The 21,818-nt window shown below is 37.2% G+C and overlaps 1 protein-coding gene across 5 annotated transcripts in view; it reads left to right on the forward strand.

Annotated features, from left to right (window-relative positions):
* Positions 1–21,818, forward strand: part of EXOC6B (exocyst complex component 6B) — a 738,880-nt gene that overhangs the window by 326,992 nt on the left and 390,070 nt on the right. For all 5 annotated transcript variants that reach the window (XM_051842763.2, XM_070068946.1, XM_002709766.5 and 2 more), the window contains one exon: positions 12,972–13,040. In XM_051842763.2, coding sequence (XP_051698723.1) covers positions 12,972–13,040 — 69 coding nt within the window. The remainder of the gene's footprint in view (positions 1–12,971; positions 13,041–21,818) is intronic.

The following is a 21,818-nucleotide window of genomic DNA, read 5'->3' on the forward strand; positions in this document are numbered from 1 at the left end:
TTACTGAGGATACCAGGGTCAGTCTCTTAATGATTGTTGAGAAGTGTTGCACAAAAAAAGTATTCTCTAGTAAAATTCTCTGTATAGTTTTATTTTGGTTATTAATGAAAGGGTCACAAGCAAGATGAGGTTGGTTTTTTTCTAATTGTATGTTAAAGCTGAATTATATAATGCTGTGGTTATTTAACCATTTTTGATCAACCACTTAGCTCAGTTGATTTTCAATGGGAATATCTGTGATTAAGGGAATTTGGTTTGAATTTTCTACCACCCTGTGCCATATACAGATCTTAATGTTGTTCTCTAAATATCCAGATAGGACTCAATACATTTTTTAAAAAGATTTATTTATTTGAAAAGCAGAGTTACAAAGAGAGAGAGAGAGAGTCAGAGAGAGTCTTCCATATGCTGGTTTATTCCCCAAATGGCCTCAATGTCCAGAGCTGGACCAATCCTGGCTAGGAGCCAGGAGCCAGGAGCCAGGAGTTTTTTTTTTTTCCAGGTCTCCCACACAGGTGCAGGGGCCCAAGGACGTGGGCCATCTTCTACTACTTTCCCAGGCAATAGCAGAGAGCTGGATTGGAAATAGAGCAGCCAAGACTATATGGGATGCCAGCACTGCGAGCGGTGACTTTACCTGCTATGCCACAGCACCAGCCAAAGACTCCATACATTTTTAGAAGTTGTGAAATTTTAGATTGAGAATGCATTTTTGTTATAGATTGGTCAGGAATGTAATTTTTGTGATTTTTAAAGATAAAATACAAATAAACACTCCAGGTTACATATTACTTATGAGAAAGGGACATGGTGGTATCTCATGAGGATAGGACTGTTGTGAGAATTAAGTGATGCAGTGTGTATAATGCTCCTGTTTCCGTGCTTGATACATTCCATGCTTTCACTATATGACAGTTATTATGATATGACTCTCTGCTTTTGTTTTTGAGTAGAGGTAAAATGTAAGTTGGTGTAGGTTCTGATAACATATATTAACATGGACTGCTGAATTCCATGTACTATATGTGTACACAAGAAAAACCTGCTGAAATCAAGCAGTACTGAATAAGAAATAGTTTGAGAATGTAGGTCTGTGGTTTTTTGTTACTAGCTTACTTCAGAGCTTTTGCATTCTTTGAATACTTCACTGGTGCCTCACATATTACATACCTTATATTCTAGTTTGTAATTCTCTTAATTTATTTACAACCGTTAAGGAGCAGTGTCCTCCACAACACTGATCAAATGTTGACCAAATGATTCATGTCAGGTTTAACTCTCCAGATTTTAGTGCCTCTTTTGAAATGTGAAGCTAGCAGGAGAAAATTACTAATTTTTGTACAAACACCATATAATAGGAAGCCTTCTGGGATGTCTTGATGATTATGGTTGTGTTGTGGTACTAGTTTTGAGGTGACAGGGTATATTTAATTGCTAAGGTTGTCATAACAACATACTATGCACTGAATGGCTTAACCAGCAGAAATTAATTTTCTCCTAATTCTGGAGGCTAGAAAATCAAGGTAAGGTTCCAGAAGGGGTGGTTTTTTCTGAGCCTGCCTCCTTGGCTTGCAGGTGACTGTCTTGTGGCTGTGTCCTCACATGGCCTTTTGTCTTTGTGCACACATCCTTGATGTTTCTTCCGTTTCTTATAAGGGCTGCACCAGTTCATTTGGATTAGTGCCTGCCCTTATGACCTTATTTAACCTTAATGCCCTGTATCTAAATACAGTCACAACAGGGCTTAGGGCTTCAGTGTATGAATTTTGGGAAACACAATTTATTCTATATCACAGGGTGATGGGAAAGTACCCAAATAAGGCTTGTATTAATAAGGTACAAATGCAGCTAGCTTTGTGCTCTTATGACAAATCATGTAATTTCTCTAAGTATCTCTTATCTATAAAACAATGACAATAATTATTTTTTGTCAAATGGCTTGCAGAATAGTTGTTGTTATAGTATCTGGCCTAGATTTCAAAATGTTTATTGTTAGACTTTCTATATTGACAGAAAAGTAGCAGAAATTTATAATTTCTTAAGAAGTCAAATTGAAATGAATGTCATTAGAATTTTAACTTCCTGAAACCAGAAGTTGCAGATTGGCAGCCCATGGCCAAATACAGCTTTCAAACTTGTTAGCTTGCATGATGCTTACAATTTTAAAAATTACTTGCTAACCTTTTGAAGTCAGTTGATTTATGCAACTCATATACAAATTTCTCCACTTGTCCCGATATTGCCCTTTATAGCAGATGTTTTCTTTCATTTTTTTCCCTATAGCCACATTCAGATAAATATCTAGTCTCCCTAACATCCCTGTGTTTAGACACAGATGGTTATGTCATCATGTGACTAGATTGAAATTAGTCATTTTTGACAGGAATATTACAAAGGTCATGTTACATTATTTTCATTACACCTCATCAGGAAGTATATAATTAGTTAAGGCAATGTCTACTAGATTTCTTTATTGTAAAGATACCTTTCTTGCTTTGTAATTAATAAGTGATCTATAGAGTGATACTTTTAGGCCATGCCATGGTCCTAGTCTCTGTTTTTCACCCAGTGTTTCTATGATGGTTGTAAAATACTGATTTTCCAATTTTTATCATTATTTTTTTTTTGACAGGCAGAGTGGACAGTGAGAGAGACAGAGAGAAAGGTCTTCCTTTCCGTTGGTTCACCCCCCAAACGGCTGCTATGGCTGGTGTGCTGCTGCTGGTGCACTGCGCCAATCCAAAGCCAGGAGCCAGGTGCTTCCTGCTGGTCTCCCAAGCGGGTGCAGGGCCCAAGCACTTGGGCCATCCTCCAGTGCCTTCCTGGGCCACAGCAGAGAGCTGGACTGGAAGAGGAGCAACTGGGACAGAATCCGGCTCCCCAACCGGGACTAGAACCCAGAGTTCCGGTGCCGCAGGCAGAGGATTAGCCAAGTGAGCCGCAGCACCAACCCAATTTTTATCATTATTTAATATTGATTAGTTGACATTCTTCTATAAATATTTTCCTTTCATTACTTCCTTTTTTTTTTTTTTTTTTTTTTTGACAGGCAGAGTGGACAGTGAGAGAGAGAGACAGAGAGAAAGGTCTTCCTTTTGCCGTTGGTTCACCCTCCAATGGCCGGCGCGGCCGGCGCGCTGCGGCCGGCGCACCGCGCTGATCCGATGGCAGGAGCCAGGAGCCAGGTGCTTCTCCTGGTCTCCCATGGGGTGCAGGGCCCAAGCACTTGGGCCATCCTCCACTGCACTCCCTGGCCACAGCAGAGGGCTGGCCTGGAAGAGGGGCAACCGGGACAGAATCCGGCGCCCCGACCGGGACTAGAACCCGGTGTGCCGGCGCCGCTAGGTGGAGGATTAGCCTAGTGAGCCGCGGCGCCAGCCTCATTACTTCCATTTTTTTAGTGTCATTGTTGGCACATAGATTCTAATTTCTTAGTGGATTATAGTCTATTGTTTTCCTTGATTTTGATTTCCCAGTTGTTCTAGATTTGGCCATTGGGAGTTTTAACTATTATCCATCCATGTTTGAGCACGTTTTCTTTTTTTTTTAATTAAATTATTTAGTTTTTAATTTTTTTAAGGTTTTATTTATTTATTTGAGAGGTAGAGTTATAGACAGTGAGAGGGAGAGACAGAGAGAGGTCTTCCATCGATTGGTTCACATCCCAAATGGCCGCAACAGCTGGAGCTGCATCGATCCGAAGCCAGGAACCAGGAGCTTCCTTCAGGTCTCCCACATGGGTGCAGGGGCCCAAGGACGTGGGCCATCTTCTACTGCTTTCCCAGGCCATAGCAGAGAGCTGGATTGGAAGTGAAGCAGCTGGGACTAGAACCGGCGCCCATATGGGATGCCGGTGCCACGGTGGTTGACTAACCTACTGTGCCACAGCGCCGGCCCCAAGTTTTTAAAGTTTTAAACAGATTCAATATAGTTCATAGATTTCTAAGAATATAATGCTATTCCTTTCTTCCCTTGCTCTCTCCCCCTCCCCTCTCTCTCTCTCCTTTTCTTCCTTTCTTTCTGTCATAAGGTGTTGTAGGTTCAGTCCAAGCTCTGCAGCAGTTTTACAATTAGCCATTTCCTCAAAGAGGTGTCATTCCGTTTACTGGTACTAATATTTAGAAATTGAGATGTAGGCATTACATATGTTTCTTCTATGGATAGAGCTTAGACTTACACCATACTGATGCACAGACTTTTTATGAATCATGAAATAAAGCTGATACTTCTCATTCTAATCTAATGTCCCAGGTTTATCCTCTTGTCACATTCTATATTTGTATCTCTTAGAAGTCTAGTTCTCAAAGCATCAATATATTTGCTCATTTGCCCAATTATATAGTGCACACAAAGTAGTGTCAGAATTGCTACCCAAATAATACTAAAAACTGTAAATTTATTAAGTTCAAGATTTCTTGTAATTCTCTTAATGTTACATTGCTTCCTACAGGACTGTGTAGTTCAGAGTACTGTGTTCAGTCTTCTTAAATGATTTTTTTCTCTCTCTGTATTATTGTCAGCAAATTGACAAGTAATTGGGTTCCTGCGTTTATTTTTATTTTGTTTTTTTATGGTGTCCCTATTCTTGCTTAATTTTAAAAATATGTTAAATGTGAATGTGGTTTAAAAGGCAAAACCACACAAGAAGATATATTCAATGAAATCCCATTTTCATTCTTGCCCTTTCCACACTGCTACTACTCTCCCTTTGTAAGTAATTATTGTTGTTAGTTTGTATTTATATACTTTCAGTATAGCTTAAACAATATAATTTTTTTTTTTTTTTTGGCCAGGCAGAGTTAGAGAGTGAGAGAGAGAGAGAGAGACAGAGAGAAAGTTATAGACAGTGAAAGTGAGAGAGAGACAAAGAGAAAGGTCTTCCTTCCGTTGGTTCACCCCCCAAATGGCCACTATGGCTGGTGCGCTGCGCTGATCCAAAGCCAGGAGCCAGGTGCTTCCTCCTGGTCTCCCATGCGGGTGCAGGGCCCAAGCACTTGGGCCATCCTCCACTGTCTTTCTGGGCTACAGCAGAGAGCTGGACTGGAAGAGGAGCAACCGGGACAGAATCCGGCGCCCCGACCGGGACTAGAACCCAGGGTGCCAGCGCCGCAGGCGGAGAATTAGCTTAGTGAGCTGCAGTGCCGGCCAAATAATCAAACAACATAATTATTAATAACATAATACATATATAGTTTTATATTTGAAAATTTGCTGTGAAAATTATTCCCTATAAGTTCATAGAAATCCTGTTTTATTGCTAATTAGTATTCCATAATTATATCATATTCCATGTTGTTGTACTGTAATTTATTCACTCAATAGACTCATGTGTGAGCATTTAATGAGTCCCAATAATTTCCTATAAAAATAAGCTTTCAAATGCACTGCTATTAGAATAGCTGATTTTTTTTAAAGTACTGACAAAGTCTGGGCAAGGATGGAGAACAATAGGAATTCTTATATATTGGTATGAAAGTGTGGTGGCATAGTGTCTTTGGAAAGCAATTTGGCAGTTTGTTGTAAGGTTGACCATAATCTTGTCACGAAACCTAGCAATTTAACTACTAAGGATTTCAAAAGTATGTTCACTATAAAACATGAACCTGTTCACAAACTGCCAAAACTAGAGTCAATCCAAATGTTCTTCAGTGAATGATGATAAATCCATGATTGGAATATCACATTGACAGGAAAGAATGAACTACAGATACAAAGAACTACCCAGATCAATCTCAAAAACATTATACTACATAAAAAAAGCCAGATTCAAAAGCTATATACTGTGTGAGTCTATTTATAGGACACTCCTGGGAAAGCAAATCTCTTGGGATAGAAAATGGATCAGTGTTTGCCAAAGGAACAATTTGACTATGGAGGGGCATGAGGGAATTTTTTGTGGTGGTAGACCTGTTTCTTTTTATTTTGATTTTGATAGTGAATACAGAACTAATATACGCTTGTCAGAACTTACACAATTGGTCCCTAGAAAGAGTGAATTCGACTTTATGTAGAATACTTTAAAACTTAAACAACTTTCAGAAAGTAACAACAACAAAAAAACCCTGAACAAACCTGAGAATTGTTTTTTCATATAGTTGGAGATGAGTTCCTAGGAGTAGGACTGTTGAATCAAGGGGTAAATGCTTGTGTATTTTTGTGGGATAACATTAAGTTCTACTCCACTGGGGGTTCACTGTTTTCTACACCTCTCCCTAACTCCAGCACTGTTTGAGATGTCTATTTTCTTACAGCTTCTGTAAGAGTACTTTTTTTTTTAAAGATTTATTTCTTTATTTGAAAGTCAGTGTTACACAGAGAGAGAAGAGGGAGAAGGAGAAGGAGAGGGAGAGGGAGAGGGAGAGTGAGAGAGAGAGAGAGGTCTTCCATCCGATGGTTGACTTCCCAATTGGCTGCAACAGCCAGAGCTGTGCTGATCTGAAGCCAGGAGCCAGGAGCTTCTTCTAGGTCTCCCATGCTGGTGCAGGGGCCCAAGGGCTTGGGCCATCTTTCACTGCTTTCCCAGGCCATAGCAGAGAGCTGGATTGGAAGTGGAGCAACCGGGACTCGAACCAGTGCCCATATGGGATGCCAGCGCTTCAGGCCAGTGTGTTAACCTGCTGTGCCACAGCACCAGCCCCTGTAAGGGGTACTTTTTGAAGTTTTTGGATTTTTACCACTCTTGTAGATGAGAAGTGGTATCTCTGTGTAGTTTAATTTGCATTCCTATTACTATGGATAAAGTTGAGTATTTTATAAGTTTGAGTACCACTTGCATATGTTTTTTTTTTCCAGTAAACTATCCACTCATGTCTTTTGCCAATGTTTTCAAGTGATTTTAATTTCTTCTTCAGTTTTTAGAAGTTTATGTAGAGGAGATGATAGTTCTTTCTCTTTACTATTGCAACACTTTTTTTCTTACTACTTTTGATTGCCTTAATTTTTCCTCCTTTCAGATCTTTTATATTTAATGCCACATTTAGTGCTAAGTAGCCTTTTTTGCCTTAGGTTTTACAGTGTTTTATCATATGGTGGACCCCTTGGAAAATAATGACCAGCTGAGTACTGATATTGTGGTGTGGTCGATTAAACCCCGCCTGTGATGCTGCACCCATGGGAATGCTGTTTTGGATGCCAGATGCTCCACTTCTGTGCCCAGTCCCCTGCTAATGTGCCTGGGAAGGCAGTGGACAATGTCCTCAGATCTTGGGCTGCTGCCACCTGCCTGGTAGACCCAGATGAAGTTCCAGCTCCTGACTTCGGGCTGGCCCAGCCGCCTGGCTTTTGCAGCCATTTTGGGGAGTGAATCAGTGGATGAAAGATCTCTCTGTTTCTCTTTCTCTCTCCACTCCCCCTACACTGCACCCCCCAACTCTGCTTTCCATAAAAATAAATAAAACTTATTAAAAAAAGAAAGCAATAGTGACCAGTTGAAATTTTGTTTCATCATTGGAGCAACTGAACTTGAACCAGCGCTCATATGGTATGCTGGTGTCATCGGCGGTCGCTTAACCCACTGCCCAATAATAGCAGCCCCAGCAAAGAATTCTTGAAGGATCGTGGACTGTCCTCTGATTTTGGTCACAGGTTTTTTTTTTCCCCCAATGCTTCAAATTCTCTTCTGCCTGATGCAAATTAATTGAGTAAATGGTTAAGGGATTTGTTTATAAAGACTCTAATACTTTGTGACATTTTAGTAAAATTCTGACCTTTTTAGAATAGGTCTCTAGTTAGGGTATTCTTATATGCTGAAAGGCAGAGCAAATCTTTGTATTTTGCTAATTGTATTCACTTAGAATCATAGACCTTCTAGTTTATTGGTGTGTCTGTGGTGTTTAGTCTATCTCCATAAAAGCTTATGTCCAAATGGATCCTACCCTTCTTTTTTCCAAATTTTAGGAAGTAAAGTAGTTCAGAAAAGCACAGTGGTGAAAAATGTTTGCCAGGTATTTCCTGGCTTCCAGACATAATATGGGCAGTCACAATTGATCCTCTGAATGCAAAGACATTGCCCCTTCAGTTGTTGTTTGCTATCTGTGGAAAAATGCCTGGTACATTTTAATGACTTGATATCCAACTAATGTTCAGAAATGGGCACTAAGTCCCTGCATTCATTTAGCAATACCGAGAAACTGTTTTGGGTAAAGTGGTAGTCAGAAATATTTTCAAGGTAGAGAAATGGCTCAAGTAATTAGTGAAAAACATATCTAAATTCCTCACAAACTTCTATCATCGTCCTCGTTTTGGATGATCCATCTGTTTTGAAAGGCTTCTTAAGAGAAAAATAAATGGTGAGAGAGGAAAACAGTGTGTGTTTGACAGAGTTTGTGTACATGGATGGGCCTGTCTTGGGGCAGATGCATGAGCAGCAGGGCTAGAGTGTGCTAATGCATTTCTTCTTGTGCTGTCTTTATCAACAGCATAGGTAAGTCTCTCATACTAAGTTTGCTGCTTAGTGGAGAGAGGTAAACAACTCCTTCTTTTGTATTCATTTACCCTTTTCTAAGAATATGCTTACCCAGCAGTAAAGCAGTTGGATTTATCAGGTTGTTACCTGCATATAATATTTTTTCCTGCTTTCTTTGATTATTAAGTCTTTTAAAGTTAATTAGTAGCAACAGCTACTACCTGGGACTCCTTTTGGGGAGAAATGGATTTGAAAAATATTAAATCACTATATCTGTTAAAATTTGAATGGCATCATTTATTTTAAAACCAAAATTTCCTTTTTTCTTCAATTTCTGAAAACATTTTCCTTATGTTTTATGACAGAAATTAGCCATTTATCTTTCCATTTGCAGAGACTTCATTTTAATTATAGTAAGCTGTATTAAAGAAGAAAAAGGTAGCATGAAAGAAAGCTCATTTCTGATGTTTGCAAAAGTTTTCATAATGAGAACTGTTCATTTTTCTTCTTTTCCTTACCATCTATTATTCCCATGTCTACTTTGAATCATTGTGTTTTTCTCCAACAAAAATGATCTCATATGCTCTTAAGATTATTTTTTGGAGTGCATTTCATTAATTCTATTTCTAAATTTGCTTTTCTTACTTTGTAGTTTCCTTTATCTTCAAACTCTTTATTTGGTCTTCTATATCATAGCTTCACATGAGATCTGGGGTATTTATTGGCTGTAACCACTGTTTAACAATAAGTATTCCTGTGGCCGGCGCTGCAGCTCACTAGGCTAATCCTCTGCCTTGCGGCGCCGGCACACGGGGTTCTAGTCCCGGTCGGGGTGCCGGATTCTGTCCCGGTTGCCCCTCTTCCAGGCCAGCTCTCTGCTGTGGCCCGGGAGTGCAGTGGAGGATGGCCCAAGTATTTGGGCCCTGCACCCCATGGGAGACCAGGATAAGTTCCTGGCTCCTGCCATCGGATCAGCGCGGTGCGCCGGCCGCGGCAGCCATTGGAGGGTGAACCACCGGCAAAAGGAAGACCTTTCTCTCTCTCTCTCTCTCTCACTGTCCACTCTGCCTGTCAAAACAAAACAAAAAAACAATAAGTATTCCACAAACAATGGAAAGTATTGCTTTGACCAAGTTGTTAATATTTATCATGAATGTTGAGTCATTGTATTATAACAGAGTAACCATATATATTCATATTCATATTCAATGAATATGTGATTTCTAGTGGATAGATATGTGTAATTGTAGAATGAAATAGTTGCCTCATGATATTTATCTCTGGATGTTGTAGCACAGTTAACCCACAATTCTTTTACTTGGTTATTATTATCTGCTACCGAAAAGTATTTCCAAGTTATCTTAATTTAGGTAATAATATAGCATGTTCTGGGCCCAGATATCTTAGTTATTGAGTCTACAATCTTATCTACTATTTGATCCTCCTAAAAAGCAGAGAGATTTGAGCTGACAAAAGACATTAAGGCTCTCTATTCAGAGACTATATAGGGAATTAGGTAGCTGCTGTCCTTGGTGATGAAATTATTTCACGTGAATTCTAAAGGAAAACAATTAGTTAAAAACGAAGAATAATCTGGCATATACTATTTGTGGCTATTGTTAGTATCTTCATAGATCTATTTGAACTTCTAGAAAAATACTGACTCCCGTATCTTAATGTCTTGAGTTCCTGACTGCCAGGCAGAGGAAATGTTTAACTATTTTAATCATGTTTCTGTATCTCGGAAAGAAAGCCCTTATGAGAGGAAATGACAAGGTCCTACCACAAAGTTATCTCTTATCAGTTATAGTCTTCAGTCGATAATGATTTGTCAAATTTGGACATGTGTAAAATGCAAGGGCTGTGTTATTTACTTTGGAAAGGAAAAATTAGATGAAGCTGATAAAAAAGGAGTCATGGCTTTTGTTAGGAGACAGAAACCATTAGGGACAGTCATTGTTAGCTTAGGAAAGTGTCCTTGGACCCCTCCCTCTGCCCCAGCTGAAACCTAAGCCTACTTGAATCATTCTTTGCAACTTGAGGGGAGGGAGGGGCAAAGGAGGAAAGAAGTATGAAGACAGCTTTGACGGAAAGCAAGTATTTTAAATGGAGAGCAAGATGTGGACCTTAAACAGACCTATTTCTGTTAGTCAGGAAAAGCTGCCCTTTGTTCTGGTTCTCTTCCCGCCCCCCATTTATTTAGGTTTTTGAAAGTTCATTTCTTATCCTTCACAACGTGTAGCATTCCTTCACGTAGTAGTGTATGTTGCTCTTCTCCTTTCGCCTTTCTGTCGATGTGATTCTTTTTCATTAGTGCAGCAGAGAAAACACAGCTAGCTCAAAGCAACATGAGTCAGTGCATACTTTACATACCGCTATCCTCACAGCGCTCCTCTGGGTTCACTCCTAGTGTTCCTCACAGAGGGGAGCAGAGAGGAAAAATGATTTCTAAATTTTAGGCTGTGTTGGGGGTGGAGGTAAAGATTGTGAACTGAAGACCCATTTTGCTCTTTGATCATTTGTCTGTATATCAGGGTAGCAGGCAGTCAAGGGCTTAGGAAGACTTAACTGGATGCTGGTTTCAGAGGCCAAGAAGCAGGAGGGCTTGTGGGTCAGGGCACTGTAACGTGTTCACAGCTGATATAATGATGCCACAAGTTTCACAGAGAATAGGTTGGGTTGTAAATATTTGCTGAAGATGACAGAAAGGCCTTTGCCATCTCTCTCTGCTTTTTTAGTTTTCACAGATAACATTTGTCTTAGCTGATTAGTGACCAAGTATCTTTCTGTAAGTGCCCCTGTTGGCTTGTTTTCCAAAGATTCGTAGGAAAAATACTCCTTAATTTTACATATGCATATGTGCTATTTGTATGTTGGTTAATACTATTGTGAATATAATTTTTTAACGTTTTTCTGGTTTTCTTCTTTTGAAATTGTGTTTTGCTGTGTGGTATAGCCTCTGGTTTTCTGGCAAGATAAAAGAAATTTCCTGTTTTTTTTTTGGTAAGATAAAATAGGCTCTGGTTTTCTGGCAAGATAAATTTCCTTCAAATCCCAACATTGCAATCGAAGAGAGGAGACTGGAAAGATGCTTTAATGATGTGGTCATTTCAGACAAGAAAACCTCAAATTGCTTATACTTGCTGACCTTTTTTGTGTTATTAAAATGAAAATGAGTGTGTAAAGTTACAGTTTGTATAGAATTTTTTAATCCTACTTTTTCTTCAACAGCATGGTGCCCATCTGTCCATAAAATATTTTCCTTAGTAATCTGCATTGCTTGTTAACTCTTCTACAGGCTTGTTTTTCTTATTTTAAGTCAAATTATTCTTGGGCCATGGTGTAGGATCTTGAGCAGCTCTTACCATCAGTCTTTAGATTCACATAAAGGTTTGTTTTGCATGTTGAGAGAAAATACTGCACTATGAGGTACTTAGATGTAGAGACTTATTAATCTTTGCCCTTATGGATATGAAGCAGATGAACAGAATAGTTAATAAATTTGAACCAATATTTATTTTATGTCTTTGTTTATAAAGAAATTAATTTATTTGAGAGGCAGAGATAGAGTGTGCCCATTCACAAGTCCATTTCCCATAAACCCTCAATGGCTTGGATTATACTGGGTTCAGAGCTGGGAGCTGGGAATGCAATCCAGGGTTCCCACATGGACAGAAGGAACCTTATTATTTGAGCCATCATGTCTGCTTTCCAGGGCCATGTTAGCAGAAAGCTGGAGTCCAGGGCTGGAGCATGGAGGCCCTCTGATGTGGGATGCAGGTTTTAACCACTAGACTAAACACCTTCTGCAAACGTTTCTCTTTTTTCTTGCTAAATCCCTCTGTGCTTATGTCAACTGATTGCCTCCTGTTTTTAAGTTGAGGAAATCTAGGCCAAAGTAAATTGTGACTAACTCATTATAAAGTCACATAGCAAATCAGTTTTAGCACTGAGACTGGACTCCAGTTCTTAACTGAGGTTTTTTTTTTTTTTTTTTAATTTTACTTTCTCTTTGGATGTCTAGGTTTAATTAAATACATTATTCACACTGTCATCTGCAGGTGTTACTTCTAGGTTTGACTTTTCCTTTCTTGTTCTTACTTTTCACATCGTCTCTCTTTCCTTCCTAGTATATTTTTATATTTAGCTTGTGTGCTATCTTATTTACTAATTCTTGTACCTTTCAGAAGTTGGTTGGCAGGCTATTTAATTCCTTTTGTGTGGTAAGTTTTGTTTTTTATCAATGAAACTTGTTTTTTCTATCTAAACTACCAAGTTTGTTAGAAGACAGATTCAAGTCATCAATGTCACATTTCCACATCCAAGATATTTCTCTAAAGGCAGGTGCAGGGTCATTGCCTCCTGTTTCTTTTTTTGTCCTGTCCACCCTTGTGGGCTTTGTCCCAGCCTTGGTGTATGTCTTTTGTTAATACTATGAGTAAAATACCATTTAGAAGCTAGACCTGATTTTTTTTTTTTTTTGCTTAACATTTGTGTAGTAAAAAATGAATGCAGTTGCTGTTAATGTCTTTGTGTGAAATCTTTTCGGTTAATCTTCTGTTTCCAGGTACCTGGGGCCCAAGATTTGGTGGATTTCTCTCCTGTTTATCGATGTCTACATATATATTCTGTCCTGGTGAGTGTTTTTCTGGCTCTAACAAATATGTATATTGAATTCAAAATGCTGCTTTCTCATTTTTGGTAGCTTTTCTGTTTATTATTGAGAGTGAAGGATAAGAAGCAATTGTTGTTTATAGAATATTAATTATAAAAAATAATCATCATTAACTTGCTTCTTTAGTCTTTGGTTTTCCATGTGATATGCTCTACATGGTAATATTTCTATCTATCCTCAATAAATTACAGATTATAAATATAAATATTCAATAATATTCAGATTTATTTTTAAATTTTGGTAATATATTATTTAAAAATACCTTTACACATTAAAGTAATATTTGTGGAAACTAGTTGCTGTTTTATTCCTGATGACAACTACTCCTTTTGTCCTAGAAAGTACGTGGTAATAGGAACATGTCTGGGAGGAAATATCATGAGTGTTAATGATATTTGGGGAAATGTCCACTTTCTTCCTGTTGGTGGTATATCTACTGGCAGGCACACAGAGTCATGGAGTGCTTACAAAAATTAAATATCAGTAAAGGCAAAATGATGAGAAAATCCACAGTTGATTTTTTTTTTTTAAAGCAAAGTTTGGTGAAGCTTATATCAGATTGTTTTTATTATGCTCAAATATGTCTTATTGCCAAATTTGTTACTCATTTTCTTTCATCAAATATTTAACATAGTTCCACTTTGTCATAACTCTGGACAGTTTGGAACATGGTCTATGGACTTTATGGGCTGAAATATTTTGTAGTAGTCTCCATTAGTTTTAGAAAAGGCCTAGTAACTTCCTTTCCTCTCTCTCCTCCCACTTCCTGTTCATTTTCTCTTCCTCTTTCTCTCTTCCTTCTTTCTTCTCCAGTTCTCTCCACCTGATATTCCTTGTTATACAAAAATGGAGATGTATATAGTTTGAGTCAAGATATCTAAAACAAGTAGACAATTCTTTTCAATCTCAGATGTGGGGAATTTAATCTTTTACACCTCAAGTTATAACACTCTCATCATTTCACAAAGGACCCTCTTTTATTTTATTGAAGTATCTTTTTTTCTACCACTCTTTATCTACAAGCCCACTTATTTCTCAGCTCCAAGTATAGTAACACTGATATGTTTAATACGTGGTTGTGGGTGTTTCTGTGCTCTTGGAAAAAATGTAGTGATTTTGTGTATTCCATATGTTTCAGATTACTCAAATGGTATTGTGCTGTGGCTCTAGTCATACTTATATTTTCATTCAGCACTATTTTATCTATCGTGTTAGAGTCTGTATATCTGGTTCATTTCTTCCAGCTATTGCATGATAGTTAATTGGTGGTTTTTATTTGCTATTTTAATAACCTCCTACTTTAGTCGTCAACACTTAAAGTGTCTAACATTCTCCTGTAACAAATAGTATTTCCTTATGAATGTGTGTATAAGTTTTTATACCTTGGAGTGGAATTGGTGGATCATACGGTGTAGTTCTGAATTACATAATTCTTAATTGCATTAATTTATAATTTTTAGCTAGTGATATTGAATGGCGTTTTTCTTTTCTTTTTTTTTTTTTTTTTGATTTTTTTTAACTTTTATTTAATGCATATAAATTTCCAAAGTACGACTTATGGATTACAATGGCTTCCCCCCAATACCGTCCCTCCCACCCACAACCCTCCCCTTTCCCACTCCCTCTCCCCTTCCATTCACATCAAGATTCATTTTCGATTATCTTAATATACAGAAGATCAGCTTAGTATACATTAAGTATGGATTTCAACAGTTTGCTTCCACACAGAAACATAAAGTGAAAAATAATAGATGATTTTTTTTAAATGATGATGAAATCAGATCAGACCTATTGTCATGTTTAATCCCAGTGAGAGTCAAGTTGGGAATTGATAATTTCTTCTTCTTCTTTTTTTTTTTTTTTTTTACAGAGGATCAGTTTAGTATGCATTAAGTAAGGATTTCAACAGTTTGCACCCCCATAGAAACACAAAGTGAAATATATTGTTGAGTACTCGTTATAGCATTAAATCTCAATGTACAGCACATTAAGGATAGAGATCCTACATGAGGAGTAAGTGCACAGTGACTCCTGTTGTTGACTTTACCAATTGACACTCCTGTCTATGGCATCAGTAATCTCCCTATGCTCCAGTTATGAGTTTCCAAGGCTGTGGAAGCCCTCTGAGTTCTCCGACTCTTATCTTGTTTAGACAAGGTCATAGTCAAAGTGGAGGTTCTCTCCTCCCTTCAGAGAAAGGTACCTCCTTCTTTGATGACCTGTTCTTTCCACTGGGATCTCACTCGCAGAGATCTTTTGCCAGAGTGTTTTGGCTTTCCATGCCTGAAATACTCTCATGGGCTTTTCAGCCAGCTCCGAATGCCTTTAGGGCTGATTCTGAGGCCAGAGTGCTATTTAGGACATCTGCCATTCTATGAGTCTGCTGAGTATCTCACTTCCCATGTTGGATCACTCTCCCCTTTATTTACTCCATCAGTTAGCGTTAGCAGGTACTAGACTTGTCTATGTGCTCCCTTTGACTCCCAGTCCCTTCACCATGACCAACTGTGAACTGAAACTGATCACCTGGAACAGTGAGATGGCATTGGTACATGCCACCTTGATGGGATTGAATTGGAATCCCCTGGTATGCTTCCAACTCCACCACTTGGGGCAAGTCAGCCTGAGCATGTCCCAAATTATACATCTCTTCCCATTCCCACCACCATGTTCAACAGGGATCACATTTCAGTTAATTTTCAACACTTAAGAATAACTGTGCATCAATTACAGATCTAAACCAGTCATATTAAGTAGAACAGATAAAAAAACTACTAAGAGGGATAATGTATTTAGTTGTTCATTAACAGTCAGGGCTATGCTGATCAAGCCACCATTTCCCATAGTGTCCACCTCACTCCAACAGGTTTCCCTCTTGGTGTTCAGTCAGTCGTCACCGATCAGGGAGAACATATGGTATTTGTCCCTTTGGGATTGGCTTATTTCACTCAGCATGATTTTGTAACACATCTAAATATATGGTAAAAGAAGTCCCTTTTTATTTCTCTTCTTTTAAAGTCCCTTAGTTTGAAGACCATTTCCATACAATATACTTTAGAATCAGCTTAAGTTCATAAATAAAATCTCTTCTTGAATTTTGATTTGAATTGTTTGAGTTTACAGATAGATTTTGGGAAAAATTAACTCCTTAAAAGTGCTAAGTCATCCCATTCATGAAAATATAAGATCATTTTTCCCATAATTAAGAGTTTGTGGTTGTTTTGTTTTTAATTCTTACTTATTTATTTTCATTTTGTTTGAAAGGCAGACAGAGACCCAGAGAACTCTTCCACTCACTTGTTTATTCCTGAAATGCCTACAACAGCTAGAGCTAGGCCAGGTAGATGCCAGTAGCCCAGAACTCAATCCGGGTCTCACATGCGGGTGTCAGGAACCCAACACTCTGCTGCCTCCAAGGGTGCACATAAGCAGGAAGCTGGAATTGGAAGCAGTGCCAGGGCTCAAATCCAAGTGCTCTGATACCAATGCAGTATCCCAAGCAGCATCATAACCATTGTGCTAAATGCCTACCCCGAATAGGATCTTTAAAATTATTTAATTGAACTTCTTAAAAACCAATGTTAACAACCTCAAGGATTTTTTTGTTACATTAATAGTGACACAATGACAGCTTTTATGGCAGTTTCCTATTTTATTTTCTAATTATTTACTGCTGACATTGAGGAACACTGTTGTTATGTGTAAGTTGATTTTAAGTCTGGTAACCTTGCTCAGCTCTTCTAGCTATAGTAGTGTTTTTGGCTTAGGATAGGCTTTCTGTGTAGTCAACTGTATTATTTGCATATATTGACTTTTTTCTTTCTATTCATAAAACTCAGTGTTCTTTTCATTCTCTTACTGTATCCACCAGAATCATTTTTACTTTATTCATTAAGGTACTAGTGGATATTTGTGTCTGATTTCTAATTTTAAAGAGAATTCATGTAAAGTGTTTTAGTTGACTGATATTTATAGTAGATTTTGGTAATTTTAAAAATCTAATTATTCCTAGATTTCTGATACTTAAAAAACATAAATGAATATTGAGTTTTATTGCATTTGTTTTCCATATATATTAATATAATCCTGTGGATGTATCCTTTAGTTCAGAAACATGGTGAATCACATTGATGTATTTTTTCTGACATTAAATTATTCTTGCATTCTTTAGATAAACTTCACTTGATTAATATGTATTACTACTTTTGTATCATCCTGTAAAATGTAACTCCTTTTTTGGTGCTTTATTATTATTTTTTTGTATTTGTTTATTTGGTCACAACACAAGCCTGTAAGTTTCTGTTTTTGTGTGTTGTTCTTATGTGACTGAATTTATTTTATTATGTTATTTTAATCTAATTCTAGAGAGTTGATCATCTCTCCCTTTTTTCTATTTTGTGAAATGACTTATATAAGATAGAACTTATCTGTTCTTTTGAAAGTTGGGTAAAACTCACATATACAGTCATGAGAATTTTTCCTTGACTTCTTCCTTTCTCCCTTATTTTCTTCCATGCTTTAGGATTTTGTTTAGTCTCTTTAGTAGTATGTATGGAAATGGGGGTTCAGAGTTTTATGTAAGGTAGATGTCCAGAAAATGAATCATATTTATTCACATCAAATTTCAAGGTTTATAGTAAGTTTCACAATTGAAATTGAAAACTCAAGTGGTTTTTCTGTTCAAATTATGCAGTCTATGGAAATGAATAGTTTTATGTTTGAAGTCATATTCTTGTTACCAACAGCAGTACTAGGCATGTTGTAGATACTAAGTAAATATTATTTGTATAAATAAATAAATAAATATATAGTAGCCAAAGACTAGTATGTCTGAACATTCATTGATTCAATTCTTATTATTCATTTACTTTTTCAATAAACACTGAATTGTACTTCTATATGAATTGTATTTGAAAAAGAGAAGATGTATACATAAATCAAGGATTTATGCTTTAAAATCATAACAATATGCCAGGAGAGATGTTAGGTTGCTGAATGATTATGACAGCACTATTTGTCATCATTGTATGTACTTTAGTATTTTTAAAAAAGGTTTATTTTATTTATTTGAAAGTCAGAGTTACATAGAGAGGGAGAGACAGAGAGCGAGGTCTTCCATCTGCTAGTTCACTCCCCAAATACCCACATCAGATGGGGCTGGGCCAGGCCAGACCAAAGCCAGGAGCCAGGAGTTTCTTCTGGCTCTCCCACTTTTCCCAAGCCATTATCAGGGAGCTGGATTGGAAGTCAGGACTTGAACCCACGGCCATATGGGATGCTGGCCTTGCAGGCAGAGGCTTAACCTGCTACACCATAATGCCAGCCCCTATACTTTAGTTTTTATAAACTGAATTATGATGTTATGATATTTTATTTGAAGTGAGAATTCTAATAGTGATTCATAGGTGTGTTGAAATAATTTATTGCGCATTTACAAGCTGTATAATCTAGCTTAGCTTTCTTGTGTATGAAACAGTATAATAATTAGCTGCTTAGAGCAGTCACAGATACTGAATGAAGAATGCCTGAATGCCTGACACATAATTGCCACTTAATAAGTGCCCATTGTCTAATGGGAATTATATATCTGATGCTGATGGTTAGTCACATCATTGGCATTGTTAAAAAATAGATGGGGTAAAGTATAGACATGTAAATAGGGATTCTACTCTTTGTCATCAAACTTTACATTTAAAAAAATATATTTTTAAGGTATAAAGACTATGTAGTCGTATTAAACTGTGTGGAAGTTATAATGTATTGGTAGTTTGAGATCATAGGCTCTAGAAAAGCAAGAAGACCTTCAACTTTTCATTTAAAAATAAATCCTACACAGTGGTGTTCTGTGATGGTAAAATAGTTGATCTTCATAAATTTTTTACAGTTGTTTATATAGCAGAAACAGGTTTCTATCCCATTCACAGCGTTTCCTTCTTTTGAAAAGGTACAACTACTGGTAGGAGCTCATTTCTGTTTTTTGAGATATATGTCTATGTTCAAGGATTTTAGATAATGACTGACATATCTACTTTGCTACTGGAAAGGCCAGGCATGTATATCTTTTAGTGCTGACTCTTCAGAGTTTTCTGGGGACTGCAGTCTGTCACTTCTCTATTTCCTTATTCTCAAGTCACTAATTTGTATTATTTCATAGGAAAGGATATTTAAAAATGGATTACTTAAGTGAATATAAGGTTTTTATTATTTTTAGTATAGTTAATAATAATGTTAGGACTTAAGAACAGAGATTTGAAGAATGGAGAAGGGAGCATCAAGGAGAAAATAAGTCATACTTCTGTTCCTTCTCATTCCAACACTTGTTCCCACTTTTTCACTTTTCATTCTCTCATCAACCCAGTATCTTCTCTTCACATCACAACCTTGAATCTGTATCTTATTCGACCTTTGACTTTGTTGATGATTTTCATCTTACAACTCTCAGTCTGTTTGTCTTCTTTTTCAATATATTCTTCTTCATAGTCTTTGTGGGCTTTGCTCATTTGTATCCCTCACAGCTCACAGGATTCAACATTTGTCCCACTTCTTTTCTTTTTTTTCTTTTTTCTTTTTTTTTTTTTTGGCCTTTCTTAAATGATATAATCTACTCTCCTGGTTTGAAGTGTTCATGACTTCCAAATCTGTACCTTCACTCTCAGCTTTTCCTAGAGCTTTAAACTTGTGTATGGAATTGTCCACGTAACCTAACCTTCTGGATATTCCTTAGGTAGTACAAACTGTTTCACTGTGTGTCTTAAAATGAACCCATTACCTTTTGCCTGCCCCCCAGTCCAGTTTGCTTCTCCTAAATTTCTAGTGATCTCAGGTAATAGCAGCAGCATCTATCTGATTACCATCCAGAAACCAAAGCTCTTTGCAATCCCATGTGCAGACCTGCCAGTCTTTCCTCTTAAATAGAGTTTTACTCAATGTCGTCCTCCCCTATCCTGTAATTATTGTCCTAGTTCAGATTTTTACCCGAATTACTGAAAGCAGTCTCCTGATCTGTTATTTCTTCTTTAATATGTTAAGCCTTTAACTCAGCTCTCATTATATTTATGCTAGTCTCTCTAACATATAAGTGTATGTTATCTATTTGAATTCCATAATTGGTCATCTACAGTGTAAAATATAGAAGTGTGAATGACATAAAATTATGTAGAAATATGGACTATCTCACTTGTCCTGTTGGTCATATTTTTTGCTACTTATCACCTTGCTTTAATATGCGAAAAGCATCTAGTTCTTTGAATGTGCCAGGCTACTTTATGCTTATCATTATTACCTCATGCTAGTCCTTCTGCCTGAATTTTTCAGTTTGCTGATATTTACATGTTTTATACTAATGTCCTTCCACAAATTTTCCTGATATTCCAGGCTGAGGTCAGCAAAACTCTTCCTCCTTCACACTATTATAGGATCCAATGCATATTATGTTAGTGCTTACTGTATTATATCATCATATTCTAAATGTGTTATTTTTCCTTAATAGATTGTAAGCTCTTTTAGGGCAGGTATCACATTTATCCATTTTTTAAAGAAATAATCCCTAACACTTAGTATTAGTAGCATATAATACCCAATAAATATTTGCTTTTGATTTTGAAAGATAACTACCCTCGTTTTGACCTACAGATGAATCCAGTGTTTTAGTCTCAGGCAGTGTTGTACAATACCAGGGTTGGAACTTATACAAGGGAAAACAGTCCTATTGATGTCCAACGGAAGGATCATAACATAAGTAACAAAAAGTTCTAATATTTTGTCATTTACAATAGTGTTTATCTGAACTTTTGGCCTGGAGGATAACAAGGCACACTTTGAATAAACATGGCAATATTTATTATTTTTAGTGAAACCGACCTTCCATTCACCCCCCTTTTATGACTGTGCTGCTTATAAATTCCCAAAGGATTATTTGAAAAATCCTACTTATATCTGCCAGCCTTATCAGTAGGGCAGGAGTTCACGTATTGTAACAGGAGGTCAGATTTCGGTCATGGTCTTATAGATGGGGCCAAGCACCTGTAAATTCTTCCTTTGGTGACTAAAGTGAAGTACAATATCAAACAGGCAGTGAGACTTTTCTAGGAAGTGCTGAACTTTGGCAGGAAGGGCAAACTTTGGCAGGGGGAGGGGAGGAAAGAAAGTGAACAAGGGTCAGATAGTGGTTAATTGAGTCTTTGTTCCTTGATATAATAATGCAATGGAAGTGTGTGGGGTAACGGTAGGTATATTTTATGGAATTGTTTTAATAATTCTTAGTGGTTTGAATCTTCACATACAGTTTAGAAGTGAGTAGGTAGGGAATAGGAAATAAAGGATATATTGTAGTCATTAAAGAAAAAATTTCTTAAGGAAAAACAACAAACAAAAAATTCTATTAAGTAAATGAGGAATAGTAATAATTATCTCAATTTCTTTACATAATGTAGTGGTAATTATAAAGGTAGATGGACTATCTTATGAAGATAGAAACTAGTCTGTCCTGAATATTTTGAAAAATTTTATTGACCCAATATTGTCTACCATATATATAGACAAACATTTGTATTGCTTTAAGCTCATTTATACGCTGCTTCTGAATCTTCTGCAAGTTCACTGCTTACCCACTCTTCTATCACTGGAATGCCTGTGTACACTCTGTGTAACTCTATGTAACACCCTGGGTGCTACTTAGAGAGGCTAGAAGAGCCAACCAGTAAATATGACCATACCTGTCATGTGTGGGTCTTATTTTTG

This window comes from Oryctolagus cuniculus, chromosome 2, assembly GCF_964237555.1.
Source record: "Oryctolagus cuniculus chromosome 2, mOryCun1.1, whole genome shotgun sequence".
NCBI lineage: Eukaryota > Metazoa > Chordata > Mammalia > Lagomorpha > Leporidae > Oryctolagus > Oryctolagus cuniculus.